Here is a 14,854-nt window from a genome sequence, read left to right on the forward strand (position 1 = left end):
TCAATACTTCCTATGAAGAAATAGAAATCTGATATCCTCACTAGATTTAAGCCCTGAAAAAAAAAAAAGGCAGAAAATAGAAGTAAAGAAGTCTCCATTTGTTTGGAGGTGAAGAACAGACAGAGGCTCCTGAGGGGGTTTCTATTGCCCAGTCCTGTGATAGCAGCACCCCTTGCTCTATTCATCCGGACAGTGTAGACAAAAGCCTGCAATGTCCAACACCACACCCAGAAATAGGTCACCAGGAAAATTATACCAGTTTGCAGAACCAACTGCATTGTGGAAAACCCATGGATTGTGTGAAGTGGGTGGTTATGGGTAGTACAAGGTTCTGCCTGCCCACAAGCTCTGTTTCCAAGGAAAACTTTCTTGATTTGAGATACTTGCAGATCAAAAGCTTTAACTTGGAGAGATGGAACAGGAAGCAAAGCACCATAGCTAATAGCCAGAGAGGCTTACTTGTCAGTCATATGAGCCATAAATATGTTTTATGTCAAGCATGGCCAGTGCAATTCAGCAAGCTTTTAGGTTTTGCCATTACCAAAACTGAAACAGAGGCCTGTACAACAGAGAAGTTCTTAGCTACCCCTGGTTTGTGCTCACTGCTGTTGGGATGGCAGTCGCTCAGAGGAAAGGGCACCTCATGGTAACTCAATGCCTTGCCTGCTGTCCTGTGAGCTCAGTCAGTCTGGAGGATGCCTCCTATGCCTGATTCATCTCACGTGCCTGGCTCTGCTGGGGTGGCATGGTGGCAGTCACAGGCATCACTTTTTGTCCCAAAATTTCTCACCTTCTGCGAGGCATTGGCTGAGCCCTCCTCCAGGCTAATGAGGATCTCAGGGTAAGCTGGAAAGCAAACATAAATGTATTAGTGAAATGGACACTGCAGATCACAGTAACAGCTTCTAATAATGCTAATAGCCTTGTCTCATGAGAAGAGTGGAAATTAAATCCTACCTCCAGCCACACATCAAGCAAGATAAAAGTGTTTACAGCTGCAATTTGAGGTCAAGAAAGTGGTTTACAAGACTGTATCAGCAGCTCTTGCCACAGGATCCAGGATGCATTTCACCGCCTACCTCAGCTAGGCTTGGATGGCTTTGCTGGGGAAACAAACTGAAACCATCCTGCAGTCACAGCTCCGGCAGCAGAGTCACCCTTCCCGGGCCCCATGAAATCACACACACCCCAGTTTCTGGTTCCTCTGTGTGCTTGCCAAAGGTATCTCCAAAGGCTTTAGCCATCCCCCAAATGTTGATTGATTTTGAATGCCAGCTACCCAGTTGCTGTTGCCTGGACAGATGTGTGACAGAGTCCCCCACAGATGCTTCCTGCCTTGCCAGGAAGCCCAGAGCCTGCCCTCACAACAGAGCTGCAGGGCATTGATAACCACATCCACATGAAACAAAAACCTGTTTTCTTCTGGTTTTGCAGCATTTTGATTCTGGGCACAGCTGATTGTATAAATTTAAGCTATCAAGTACTGTAAGCCTCTCTAAACTACATTTCCAAATTAGCCATTGGGATGCCTGGTTTGGAGCAATATTGAGCAATATTGGCTTGTTAAGTAAGGACTATTGAAACTGTGTTAATATATAACAAATCTCAAAAGCCTCAGATGAATTGGGCTTCTGGCCCTTTCTGAGCCCTGAAACTGGACTGGAAACAAGTGCTCTCCCTGAATTACTTAGGAGATCCAAAATTCTTTATCTTTCCAACCTAAACTTCACTTTAATCTCTACCATTATAATAATTTTCTCTTTTTCTTACCCTGTTAATTGATATAGGACCACCTCAGTTAATTGCATTCCTCCCTGAGGTGAACTATCCAGATTTCCCTGTTTTATGCAGCTAATCCACCAAGACTCTCCTGACTTTATTTTTAATTTACATTTTTCTGCCTGATGTTACTGATGGATTCTGCCCGGGCATGACTTACATTTAGTTATCGTGGTCTTGTGGTTTTCTGGACTAATGGGACTTTTTTTGAGTGGAATTTCCTGGTTTTTTAATCTCTTCTGAGTTTTGGGTCTTTCTGCTTTTTTGGAGTGTGGAGTGGGGCAGGGGTTATAGATTCTTCCTATCAGGAAATCACTGTCCCTAAGATTTCATTCTTTCTTCTTTGCCAAAACTGTACAGATGGTAGTGGAGCTGGCAGAAGACAGGCAGACTTTTTCAGATACAGAGAAAAATCTGTCAAACTGTATCCTCTAATGGCTGTAGAAGTTGGCTGGGAGGCTAAATGATGTCTGGTCTAGTGCATGCTCTTCCTTTTGTCTTTTTGATGAGAATGGGTATGCTTTGCCACACCTGTATTAAGCGCTGCCCTCTGCTTTCTCAGAGGTGTTTGCTGGTAGCTGTTCTGGCAGGCAGCTCTCATGCAGAGCTCTGAAAGGTCTAATAGATCTTTTCCAATTAACATCTCAGCCCCTGTTAACACTTTGGCATTCATTTGTCTTGCTAGGATATTTACCAATGTTTTGGATCTAGCAGAAATTCAGTATTTAGTTCAGTAGTTTCTGCTGCTGAGCTTTTACTTTTACAGAAAGGAGAAATCAATATTTGGCAAAGTTAGACATGAAAAGGCCATACCTTTTCACAGCAACTTGTATCTAAAAGAACTCTATTCTAGAAGAGAAATATTTTTTAAGTATTTCAATCCAAAAGCACCCTTTTGAAAAAAGCTATTTTGATTGAATGTCTGTTTTTACCCAACATACCAAGAGTAAACTTCCTTGAGAGATCTTTTCATGCCTTCTCCATCCTCTCCAGTCCAATCCTCAGCCCCACTTGGGCCACCTCAAGCAGATGTGAGGGATCACTATTTAGCACCCTTCAGACTCAGCCTGTCTCTGCTGTGTTTAGCTCTGCCTGAAGTATTTTTCAGAGGGATCCTGCATGAGGATCCCTCTGTTTCCCACAGGCACCCTCTCCTCCTCCTGTCCTTTTCAGCTCTGTGCTGCAATAGCTGCCTGCCCTCCCTGCCCTGCTTTTAAGCCACCCAGCCTGAGGAGTTCAATTGCATGAGTGTTTGGGTGACAGAGATGCTGGCTTGCCAAGATGGGAAAACCTCCCCAGGTTTCCACTGGCCTTTTTTGCCCTAGCTGTGCCCTTGCTAATGGCCAGGATGACAAATATAACCAAAATAAGGTGCTGTTGATTTTGTATGCATATACTATCTTCAGGTTCTGTCCCAAACTGCCAGAACTCAAATATTCATTTCTTTATTCTCTGGTCAGCACAAGGAACAAGAGAGGTGTTGCCATCTGAAAGGGCTCTTTGTCCCCAGATGTCACCTAGAGAATGCTGGATTATCCTGGGACGTGTTTGCCAGTGCTGCGCAGGGATGTGGGCTGGCTCAGGGCAGGCTCTAAGCTCTCTGCTCTTGGTCTCTCCTCCTGCTGCAGCACAAGAGAGTACATGAAGAAAGGCTGGGATGGTGCAATCATAAGTGGCATGACTTCAGGAAATGGTAATAGGAAAGAGTGAGACAGGATGCAAATTAGCTATTTCACCTGCAAAATTCAGACATGAAAGGGCTAGGAGCACAAAAGCACATTTCCTCCGAGTGGTGGACTTTACTTGGCTGAGGTCTGAGAGACTTTCCTCAGCACCCACTGCAAACGTCAGGGCTCTCAGGGAGCCGCTGCACCCAGTTCTGCCCTTGGGACCCCTGTGAGAGAGGCTGGTGGCACAGCACCCTGGCCTAAAGCCAGCCAGCACTTACTGGGAAATGCAGACTGTTCACCACCAAGGGCCACAGCTGCTTTTTCTAGTTTGCCTCTCTACTCTGCTGTACTGATACTTTGATATGGGTTCATGCACAGCTAAGCACACATCTCGCAGTAATTCAGAGAAAAAGCTAAATAAAGCAACCACTTAGTAAGAGACACACAAATCTAGGCGAGAACATCAGCAGTGATGGAAGAGAGTTCAAGTATATTAGTATCCTTGAATGATTACCCAGGTAACACTGTTGCTATTTGAGAAATGTTGATTTTAAAAAGTGTCTGAATAATGCAAACGCAAGAGGAGGTTTCAGATCATTAACTTCTATTTTTATTTCTTTTACATTAGTGACCAACAGCCTCCAGACACATTTTGCTTTTTTTCATCTGCTCCCTGTTGAACCTTTCCTTGAATTCAGAGCATCAGCCTTGAGTGGCCATGCCATCCTCAAGCTGTGGGCTGCCTTGGACAATCAGCCACAGCCAAGGGACTGTTGACAGGCCCAGTGTTTAATTCTCATTTACTTTTAAAGCTTTGGAAATATGTTTTCCAGACCAACTGATCTCTAAAGACAAAATAAAGTCTGGTTTTCAAGTGGGTAGCAATTTTCTGATTCAGTTGTACCTTAGTGACAGTAGAGCAGTTCCTAAGCCATTTGAAAGGGAACAAGGCAAGTAACTAAAGATGGGAAGGCTTACAAAATGAAATGCCAGCCCACATGTTTGCAGTACACAGGCTCTGCCACTCCAATTTGAGACCCCTACCAGGACCCTCATTTCCAGACCCTCATGTCCTCATTTTGGCAGCAGTTGAATGTCACATGCCTTTGAGGATGTGATTTTACTACAGCTGTAGTCCCAAACTGCTTACTAAATTATGGCCATGATTTCCTAACCACAGACAGCATGGTCATTGGGACACAGGGATCTTGATGACCAGTGTGTTTCCCTGTAACCCACAAAATCCCAACATAAGCCCACACATCAGGGTAAGATTCTTACCATCTGCATGACAGTGAGATTGATATATGTGTGAGACTGATATATGTGCAATGAATCTACTATTTTTTCCTGCAAAAAATTGAAGGAAGGGACTCAAATTCTTCTAAGAACTCCAGGGTTTACTACCATTTACTACCATTTTATGTCATTGCAGCTGGAAAAAATGACAAGGTAAATATGTTTACATTAAAAAAAACCCAGTATCTGTCAAAAGTTATTGGTTTCAGAACCAGACAGGAGTGTCACCTTTCCAAGTGCAAGGCAGCAGGCAGTTGGCATAAGCCCCTTACCAAAGACTCTCACAGTGGTGCTGCTCTTCTGGACTCTCTTTGGGTGGTACAGCATGTGGCAGGAAAAGACTCTGCCATCATCAGTGATTTTGGTGGGGAATACCTTTAGAGTGTTGTTCAAACCCAGGAGGACTCTTTGCCCGTACAGCACGCTGCTGTTCCTGTACACAGCAGGACAGGAGGGCTCCTTGGTCACAAGGTCCTCTTTCCTCCCATTTTCATCATGTGTACAGAAAAAACCAACAAAATTGTGAAGTCCAGACACACACACAGAGAAATATTTTTGTAAGCCAGCTCTATTCCCACTATGAAAAGTTTCCCTTGCACATTGTGCAGCAGTAAGTGGATCTGGTTTTTTTTTTCCAAATATATTCTCTCTCAGAACTTCAATACTAAGAGCAGTCATCATCTTGACAATAAAATATGGAATAAATAGAAGTGTCTTGTGAGTCCTGATCTCTGTAATCTGCAGAGAGAGCAACAGAGGTGCTTTCTCACTGTAACAGTCTTTAAGTTATGCTGATCATCCCATACATATTAGATGTGACTGAAATGTCAATGAAAACTTTGCTCTTTTAGAATTTTAAGTAAAAAAACCCTGATAATAATAACTAAAATTTATCTCTCTTATTGTCTGTGTGGCAGCCACCCTTGGTTATACGTACAGCTAGCATGTCCTGGACATCTGTGCCTCAGTACATATTTGCAAGCTTTACTCTGTATGATGCATGGTAACCCACATATATCACTGTGCTGACCTTTGGGGATTTTTTTTCCCCTTTCCTCTGCTACTTTGTAGAGTGAACCAGCAAAACTGATGTAGTAAAGGTAAGAGTGTTCCCTACAAAAATATTTAAAATGTTAATATTAAGAATGACCTGCATAAGGGAGATCTAAATAGATAATGAACCCGGACAGAAGGTTAAAAAACCTAAACTATTTGAAAATCACCTTTAAGGAAATCTTCAACAGTTACAGCTTCTCAGTGACAACATATATAAATGAACAGGAAAAGCTCAAGGACACTGCTCACTGATACTTATCTCTACACACTGAAATGAATGCTAAAAGGTTGCATTAAAACATGCAATATTTATCCAGAAAGTGAGATAAAGTACAAAAATACAGCAAGCTTTGTATCTGACAGAAAATTGCTTAAAACCAGTTTTTCATGTGGTTAGCTTCATTACTGGGTTTGCATGTCTTCAGTGGCATCTGTGACACAGAGGTTCACAAAACCAAAACCATTTGCCAGTACCTTTCTTTTCTATATCAAAGCAGCCTGATATCTCACTGTCCTACACAGTAACCATGTATTTTTCAGATACTAAAGCTTCACTACAGAAAAACTCACTGGAAATCCAATACAATAAATATTTTAGTTTTGTTATATTAGCCACTTTTCCTAGACCCGCCTCTGTATGTGCTCCTGAAAAATTCAAAGCAATTAAGATGGAATTTTTCCTCTTTGTTTCTTGAACAGCTATTATTTGCAGTGTATATTTTGCAACCCTATGGTTATACTTTCCCCCTTTATTATCACAGCCCAATATGACTGGTAAGTTCTTTAGTAGATTCTGCAGGCAGAACACAGTAGAGTAAGAACATTTTCATTTCAATTTGCAAAAATACCCTGTAGTTCTTTCTGAACTTTATATCTGAGATGAAAAATACTTACCACTAGCCATTTCAAGGGATAAATGGACAAATTTTCTGAGGTCGCATCCTCAAGGCATGGAATTTCTAAAGTCTGCTTTAACCACACTTTCTTCAGGTAGTGCCTCTTCTCTTTTATCATTGGAACAACAACAACAAAACCCAAGAAGGAAATTAGAAACATGATGTTCATTGTGCTTTGAAAACCAATGCTGAGTAGTCTTCTATTCAAGGAACAGGTACTTTTTGGTTTAGAAGGGAACTGTAATTTTCAACCATTACCCCTAGACACATTTTTTAAGTGAAAGCCCTGCATCTGATTCTAGTTGCAGTTTCATGACTCAATTCACAGCATTACCCGAACTTTTTGGTAATTCTTAAAAAAGCTTTTCTTAACTGCAGGATCATGATGTCTCTTTTCGGAGCTGAGAATAATTGGAAGCTTCAAATTTTATCTTACAATTCTTTTTTCTGTGGCAATAAACCTTCACATCAATTTTGTGCACCTCCACTTCATTTTCTCTGAAGATATCTGCAGACCTTCTTTTCACTAAGCATGTCAGTTAGGTTAAGACTAACCCTGTTTTTCAGTGTAAGTGCTCCTTTTGTTATTCTCCAACCTGCCCACTACCACAAAACTTGCCACTCTTTCCTTTCTTATCCATTTCAAAAGCCACTTCACCACCTCCTACCCTACTCATTCTCAATCCAGGGCTCCATCCAGCTGTGGAGGCTGGGCAGAGTGGTGCAGTGAACAGTGCACTGCTGTGATCCAGATGTTGGGTCTGTGAGTGTGCATGTGTGTATTTAAGCAGGAAGAGCAGTGGTGATGGGTGGGAGATGCTGTGAGTGCCATGGTCAGCACTGACCTCTGACCCTTGGCGACAGGGCAGGCAGGGATGTGACACATCCCGCCACCCTCCCTTGCCCTCAGACCTGCCTTCCCTCCTCCTTGGAGGCAAGGCACCAGCACACAACACAGGGAAGCTCCTCAGCTCTGCTCCCCTGGTAGCTCTGGCTTGCATGTTGAGATAGAACAGGTATGTATTTCATTTATTCCTTATTTTGAGGGGAGTGAGAATATCCAGCTGTCCCAGACTGCCATGTTATTTGTCAGCAGGGACTTTCTGGTGACTGAAACTTCCTTTGTACCTGGCACCCAAGCACAGAGCAATGGTGCCAGCATGCAGCCTATGCCACAGAGATGTGAAGAAAGGCATTGCCCTGAGCTGTGCCTGGGAAAGCCAACAGCAGAAGCAGCTTCCCTCCATTGTCCCTGAGAATAAAGAAACTGAGAAGCCAGCTCTCACAGCAGGACACAGAGCACAGTAGCCCTAACAGGATTGGGCAGTGGAGAGAGGATAATGAAAGGACAAAGCAAATGAAACTATAGCTTCTCCAGGAACAAAACTGTAGAGAAGATTTTGCTGGGACAAACCACCACGCAAAAGTGCATGATACAACAAGCGTGGAGATGAGTACTCACCCCAGAGTTCAGTCTGGAAACAGCTTCTGCCTACTCTCGCAGTCACATGTCCCAGCTGCTTGCTTCCCCCTCCCATCTCTGACTCCCCATTAACAGCCTGTTGGCTAAAGTCCCATATCTGTCTGTCTGTCCTATGAAGGCCTGCTGCTCTGTGAGCTTTTTACAAGTTGAGTGCATCTGGATTCACTTCACTGTGATGTAAATGAAAACTGTACCTCATCATTGACTGTCACCTTTATCCATCCCACTCACTCATAGGATTAAGGTTTTTTTGCCTTCTTTTGAGTCAGAATGGTTTATTGCAAAAGATTCAGTTACCTTAAGACACAAACCTGCAAAAGGTGGCGAACTCAATATTTCAGTTCTCTCTAGCAAGCAGTCATCAGTAGCACAGCTTGCTACATCTGGTAGTTACTGAAAAAAGCCACAATGATGCTGATATGAACAAGAGCTGCCCACACTGTAGACAGCAATAACAGCATTGAACCTGTCTGTATCAACCAAGGGCAGGAGAAGAGAAGCAATGCCTGATTAGTTCAATTACTGTACTAAGGAAGAGATAGAGATACTTTGCATGAAGAGCAGAAGCATGGGAGGGTTTCACAGGGCTACTAGCACAGTTTGTACCTCACTGCACTCCCCTTGATCCCTCTGCCCAGTGGAGCACAGGGAAATTCCAGAAGGGTAGCCTACCACAACACATCCCCATACAACGGGGCAGAGTGACAGCTTCAGCTTTGGCACAATTATTCAGCGTGTGCTGTTTAAACACACCCATCCTCTGTGAGCTGGGCAGAGGTGCTGGCTCTCACTTTGCCTCTACAAGTTCATCAGGGCAGGCAGGTGCCGCAGGGCTGCCCCAGATGTGTTTCCAGAATAACAGCACCAAAATGCTTGGAGCCACTGCCATGCAGGGGCTGTCAGTGTTAAACAATCCTGAGTTGAGTCTTGCACTGGACCTCCTCTTGCTACAGGAGGGGTCCAGTGTGGGGACTACCAGTCTTGCAGATGACTACCATCTTGTGATGTAGGTAAAACGGCAGTAAGAGCACACCAAAATACCCCTAAAATAACCTGCACCCACCCTGCTTCTAACTCTTGATTGTCTGTTGTGTCTACGGCTCAGGGGACAAGCAGAGTGAGACGTTGGCCTTGCAGCTCTGAACTGAAAGAGTGCCAGGTTTGTTGTACTTACTTTAATCCTTCTTGAGCTGTTAGCAGAAACCTGGGTCAGAAAGAGGTTTCTGAGGTCATCAAATCCAGTTCCCCATGTGCACAACAACAGGCTTGCTCAACACCCATGCCAAATTCCATCTTCACAGCAGTTTGGGCTTTTGCCCTCACTGCTAACACTAAATAGCTGTTCCCAAAGTTGCTACACTGACAATTGCCACTGTTTTTTAATTTGTTGTCAAATCCATTTTCATCTGATTTAAATAAATTTGTTCCTTTACCAGGATAATTTAAATATCCTCCCTGGAGTTCACACTCTCCCCTGAGGCTTACTTACCAAGAGCAGTCATGCTACTTTCCAGCTTCCTTTTGCCTGACAGAAGCAGCCAAATCTCCATTCCTCTGATTCTCCAAAGCAATTCCCCACATTGCCCCAGTGTATTTTTGGTGGTGGTGATGCCTTAAGTTTTAGCTTTTTATTTTTCAGATTCTGTGCTGCTTTAGTGTGTAGTTCTGAGCTTCATATTAAGGCTTGGTAAGCTCTCTTCACAGCGTAGGTAGACAAAACAATTCCTTTTCTAGCTTGGGACCAAGGACAATTGATACTAGTTTTGGGCCCAAGAGCACAAACAATGGTGGACTGAAGAGAGAAAGCAAGAAGGATGGACTTCATAACCTAAAGCTATAATTGGACAATTAACTTGAATATGCAAATGGACCAAAACTTCTAAAAATATGAGACCTTGGGACCAATTGTCCATTTTGTGACCATTTTGGGATCATCTTGGCTGCAGCTCTGTCTGGGCTCTTGCACTGCCCAAGGAGTATCTTGGCACCTTGTTGAGGCCTTTTAATAAATACCTGCTTTATTTTTTAACTCTGTCTAGCCTCTGTTCTAGGTCAGCCTTCACAAGGCATCAGTGGGGACACTCATCCTTCCATGGAGCTAACATCTAGCATGCTCTGCAGATGCCAGCCCTCAGCCTCAATCAGACAGGGGTGTTTTCTCTTTCTGGTTCCTAGTGCTGCACACCCACAGCAGCAGCACAAGAGATCCAACATCCTTAGTCCCACCATATCCTGAACTGCGCATCCAGTCTCTTCCACAATGTTTCTCCAAAATGAAAATGCAGAAACTGCCCACCTCACCACCTTTTTTTAACTTTACTATTGAACTTTTTATTCCACCAAACAATTAAGGTTTCCTAATCATGAGTTGGATAAAAGAGTTAAAGAGTGCCCGGTAAATAGGAAACTGTAAAAGCAACATTCAGTGGCACTACTGTGAATCCCAAACAAGTCACCATCACCAACGAAAAAGTGTTCATCTATCCTGATATTTTCCCCTACCTCATTAGGAAACAGCAACATCTCATTCGCAATCACTTACCTTCTGCCTTGACAGTAAGTTGAATTTTTGTGGCCTTTGTCCCATATGGGTAAGTAGCAAAAGTGCATTTGTACTGCCCAGTAAGGGACACAGTAATATTTTCCAGATGTAGCACCCACCAATTGCATTCAGACATGGCATTTAGATTGGTGGAACACAAGGATCCTGCGCCATCCACACCGCAGCACCTCCTTGTGCTGAAGGACACTGAAAAGTTGTAAGGAGCCTCAGAAAACTCAAAGTAATGGCTGCCATAGGAGGGGTGATATACAGCTATTTTGGTAGAGGGGCTGCCGTCAGTCTTGGACCACTGTGTCTGTATGATGTGGGTGCTGTGCAGTTTTGGGAACACGCATGCCAGGGTCACATCAGTAGCATGGACCACTTCTGTCTGGGTAACGACATCTGCAGTATGGCCTTAAAAACAAAGAGGATCATTTTCAGTGCAAGTAATGTTTAAACACAGCTTTTCCTAATTCATCTTTGACATGATTTGGTGCCTTAGCCACACAACTATGAAGACTCTACAACTGTAACCACAGGCTTCCCAGCAAATCTTCACCAGTACAGACTGCAAAGAGAAAACTGGGAGCGCAAATGCATGTTTGTCTGGAGGAGGCCAGGGAGGTCCTGTCACACTTGTTGAAGAGAAATGAGAGCTCTGAGGGCCTCTGTGAAAATGAAAATCTTTCAAGTAATATAAATAAAGCAGAACCTGGACATAGTTAGTCCCCAGTTCTTTTTTGCAAGAATAAATGAGCTATCCCCACTGGCTAATTCCCTGCACCATCCCCCAGGCCACTGCCTTTGTGGCTTCAGCAGAGAAAGCCGTTCTCTGTGTTATTAAACAGCTCCTGCATGTCCTAAACCAGTGTCTGTCTCAGTGTCAAAGTGAGCTGCTCTAGTGTGTGTGTTTTCTTCCTCTATTAATTTCATAAAGCAGGTGGCAGTGCTTAGTGTGCCATATAAAGGAGTAATGGATTGATGAAATGAAGGGGCATTCAGCAGGAGCCAGTACCACTTGGTTTAGCTGCTGTTGTAGTAGAATTGATTTATATCCCTTTCTCCCTCCTATGAGTAAGAGTCTGGCAGTCCCCAAACCTTTGAATGCAGGGCACTGACAAAATCAAGGAGATGAAGAATTTATGGAAGGGGTTGTTGCAGTGAGATGAGTAATCAATCACTTCCATAGAGGGACAAAAAGTCCCTTTTCCAAAAGGACGTGCAGGTCCACAGAAAAAAAATGAGTTGTGCAGTTGTCCTTAGGTACAAACTTGTTGCCCCCCATTTACATTCCATTTTATTATCCTCCCCATGTATCATAACATCTCTGCATATTTGCTTTGGGAATTTGCCCTGCAGTCCTGCCAGCTGCAAGTGCCCATTGCTCACCTTCTTTCCTTGAAAAGGCTGGGTACCAATTCCTTCGCTTTGACATTTGCTCTGCTGTGTGGTACACGGTTCTGGGGCACCTGAGCTGGGGTGGGGGCCCTGCCAGAGCTCAGGCATCCTCAGTGGGGCTGCAGTGTGGCCCACACTCCCCCAGCTCAGCCAGGAAGGAGCCAGGCAGGGACCCTATGCACCCTCAGCTCTGGCCTGACAGGGAAAAAGCACAAGGGCAGAGGGACACATCCCCACACAGATGGCTCCAATTTGGTAGGTGCACACTGAAGGGTGACATGGACACTTGGCGACTAGATGTGTGGAGAACAAAGCTACTGAATGGCCATGGCCAATCTCTGCTGTTTCATTGCTGCACGTGTTCTGCTCATCTTTTATTCTAAAAGATGTGATGATGTAAGAGGGTAAATAAAAATAAGCCTGAATGACAAGTCTCACAGCCATGTGCTCTGAGAAAAATTACTAAAACTATTTTTGTTAGTCCAAGGAGCTTATTATAGGAAATGCTCTCTGATTTCACCACAAGTTTTGCATCAGTAAAAGTTAAGGGAAAAGCAATTAGGAATATTGCAATCAGACTATCAAGCAAAAGACATGCAGCATTTTTTCTCTCATATTCATGCTGATGTTGCCTTAGGTCTAAGGATCATATAAAGAATGCCTATTAAGAACCATTTAAGTAATTTATATTAAGTTGAAAAAGTTATATATGTAGAAACAACATTTTAATTTGCAATATTTCTTAATAGCCTAGCACATTAGATTATTTTAACTGAAAACATTTTGTGCAAAAGTGTTCTTAACTTTTTGCTAACATCTCAATATAAGTAATCTCATTTTAAGCCAACTTTATTTTTTAAAATTAAATAGTGTCCATTAGTGCATACCTATGCTCCAACTGAAATTTCTTAGAGCAACTCCCAGACTTTTAGGTGTCTGATCTCCACAAACGGCATAGAGGCCTCTACTTTCATCTTTGACTGAGTCCAGTGAGGATTTCATCCTCAGGGGGAAAAACCCTCCAATTCTATTTTTCTGTAATTTCTATTTCTTTCTTACATATGCATGTTCTGAGGCTTTTATTCCTTTCTTTGCACTTGAGATTTTCTATTTTCTATGAATACATGTATGAATTATTTTTATTTTAAGAACCAGTTTGCCTCAGTGATGTAGCAAAAAAGAACAGCCTATGCCAGATTGTGATTTGCATCCTTCCATGCTAGTCAGATACATGCAGTTTTCCTCTTCTTAACTGAAAAATTGTGTATCCTACAAAATTGTTGTTCCTAGCTGGTAATAAGTATTCCTGAATTTATCATGGTCAGAATTTTGAGGGGGTGGAGGTGGGGGTTTGTGAACATCATACCTTTTCTTGGTTTTCCTCAGACTGCTTTGGGTTTAAATTCCTTCTGACAAAGGTGCAGCTCTCCTTAGTCAGCTTTTCTAAGTGTTTTACTTGAATGACAAACTTGTTTCTCAAGTTGTTAGCACATGGGGCTAGGTGGAGAAGAGGAAGGGAAGAATCTGTTCAAGGGGTTGCACCTGTACAATTTACTCTTGACTTGAAGTGTTTCAATTCTTCCTCTCTCTGCATACACAGGTATGTAAGACAGAGACAGAGAGGTATTTTTTATTTTCCCATTGAAAGCAGTTTTCCTTTTGGCCCATTTGAGAGAAGCACACATTGCCCTAACTTCAAGTGAGCTCATCCCAGTGATTATTCCAGCAGAATAGGCATATTAAATTAAGTAATCTGCTCAGCACAAGCCATTTACTCCTTACTAGCTGCACATTATAACTAGGGTTATTAGAAAGTTGTCAGGAAATAGAAAATCATCACCAGTAGCTACAGGTCACCCTAGTGACACCCACTAATCCTAGCCTGCCCCTCACCACCTGCCATCATATACTGAGTCAAGGTGTCCCCCCTGTCTCCCACTCTTACCTGTGACACTGGGCACTGAGAGCAAACAAAAGAGAGAAAATCCATCTTGCTTTCATCTTCACTTGATGAAGTTCTGGTGAATATGCAGCTCTCTTGATGCTCCCTCAGAAAAGGAAGTTGAAGTGGCCTGCCCTGTGCAGACAGGCAGATGTGCAGCACAGTCAGTCAGCATGACTTCAAAGAAATGCTTCATTAAACTGAAAACCTCAGTTTCCTGCCAGAGTGATAAAATAAGTATATCTTGTGAAACCTTTAAGATAAAAACATTACCTACATTTTAGCCCATGTTGAAAACCAATTCTTTTTCCTTTGCCTTTTCAGATTAACTCAGAGTAAGCAGTTTACCAATTTACACACTCTCAAAGATATGCCAGGTACCTAAGTTTAAATATATAATTTTTGGGGATATAGTTTAGGGGTGATTATGGTGGTGCCAGGTTAGCTGTTGGAATTGTTCTTGAAGGTCTCCTCCAACACTGATGATTCTGTATGTTCTGTGTACTATAAGGTAGATAGCATACAAAAAAGCTGATTTTCTTTCTTCGTTCATTTTCTTCATGTGCTAGTCTCACATATACTATTTCTAAACACTCTACATTCAGTATCTTTTAAAAACACAGCAAAACATCATAAACAATCTCCAGAAATTAATACAGATTGAAATAAGCGTTTCTACACTCACTTTTCCACCCTCCTTTTTCTTCCTAGTAAGAACTCGAATTATTTTCTGCAGTGTGATGAATTCCAATATCACATGTGACAATGCGGTTAATGTCCTTCAGA

General features: G+C 42.8%; 1 protein-coding gene across 1 annotated transcript in view; it reads right to left on the bottom strand.

The window, feature by feature from the left end:
• The window catches only part of CD96 (CD96 molecule), a 29,772-nt gene extending 15,645 nt beyond the window's left edge, over positions 1-14,127 (bottom strand). The window contains 6 exon segments of the mRNA XM_053971011.1: positions 791-846; positions 5,021-5,244; positions 6,700-6,808; positions 10,726-11,142; positions 14,072-14,112; positions 14,114-14,127. Of these exon segments, the coding sequence (XP_053826986.1) occupies positions 791-846; positions 5,021-5,244; positions 6,700-6,808; positions 10,726-11,142; positions 14,072-14,112; positions 14,114-14,127 (861 nt within the window).
• Between the last annotated feature and the right edge of the window lie 727 nt (positions 14,128-14,854).

This window comes from Vidua macroura, chromosome 2, assembly GCF_024509145.1.
Source record: "Vidua macroura isolate BioBank_ID:100142 chromosome 2, ASM2450914v1, whole genome shotgun sequence".
NCBI lineage: Eukaryota > Metazoa > Chordata > Aves > Passeriformes > Viduidae > Vidua > Vidua macroura.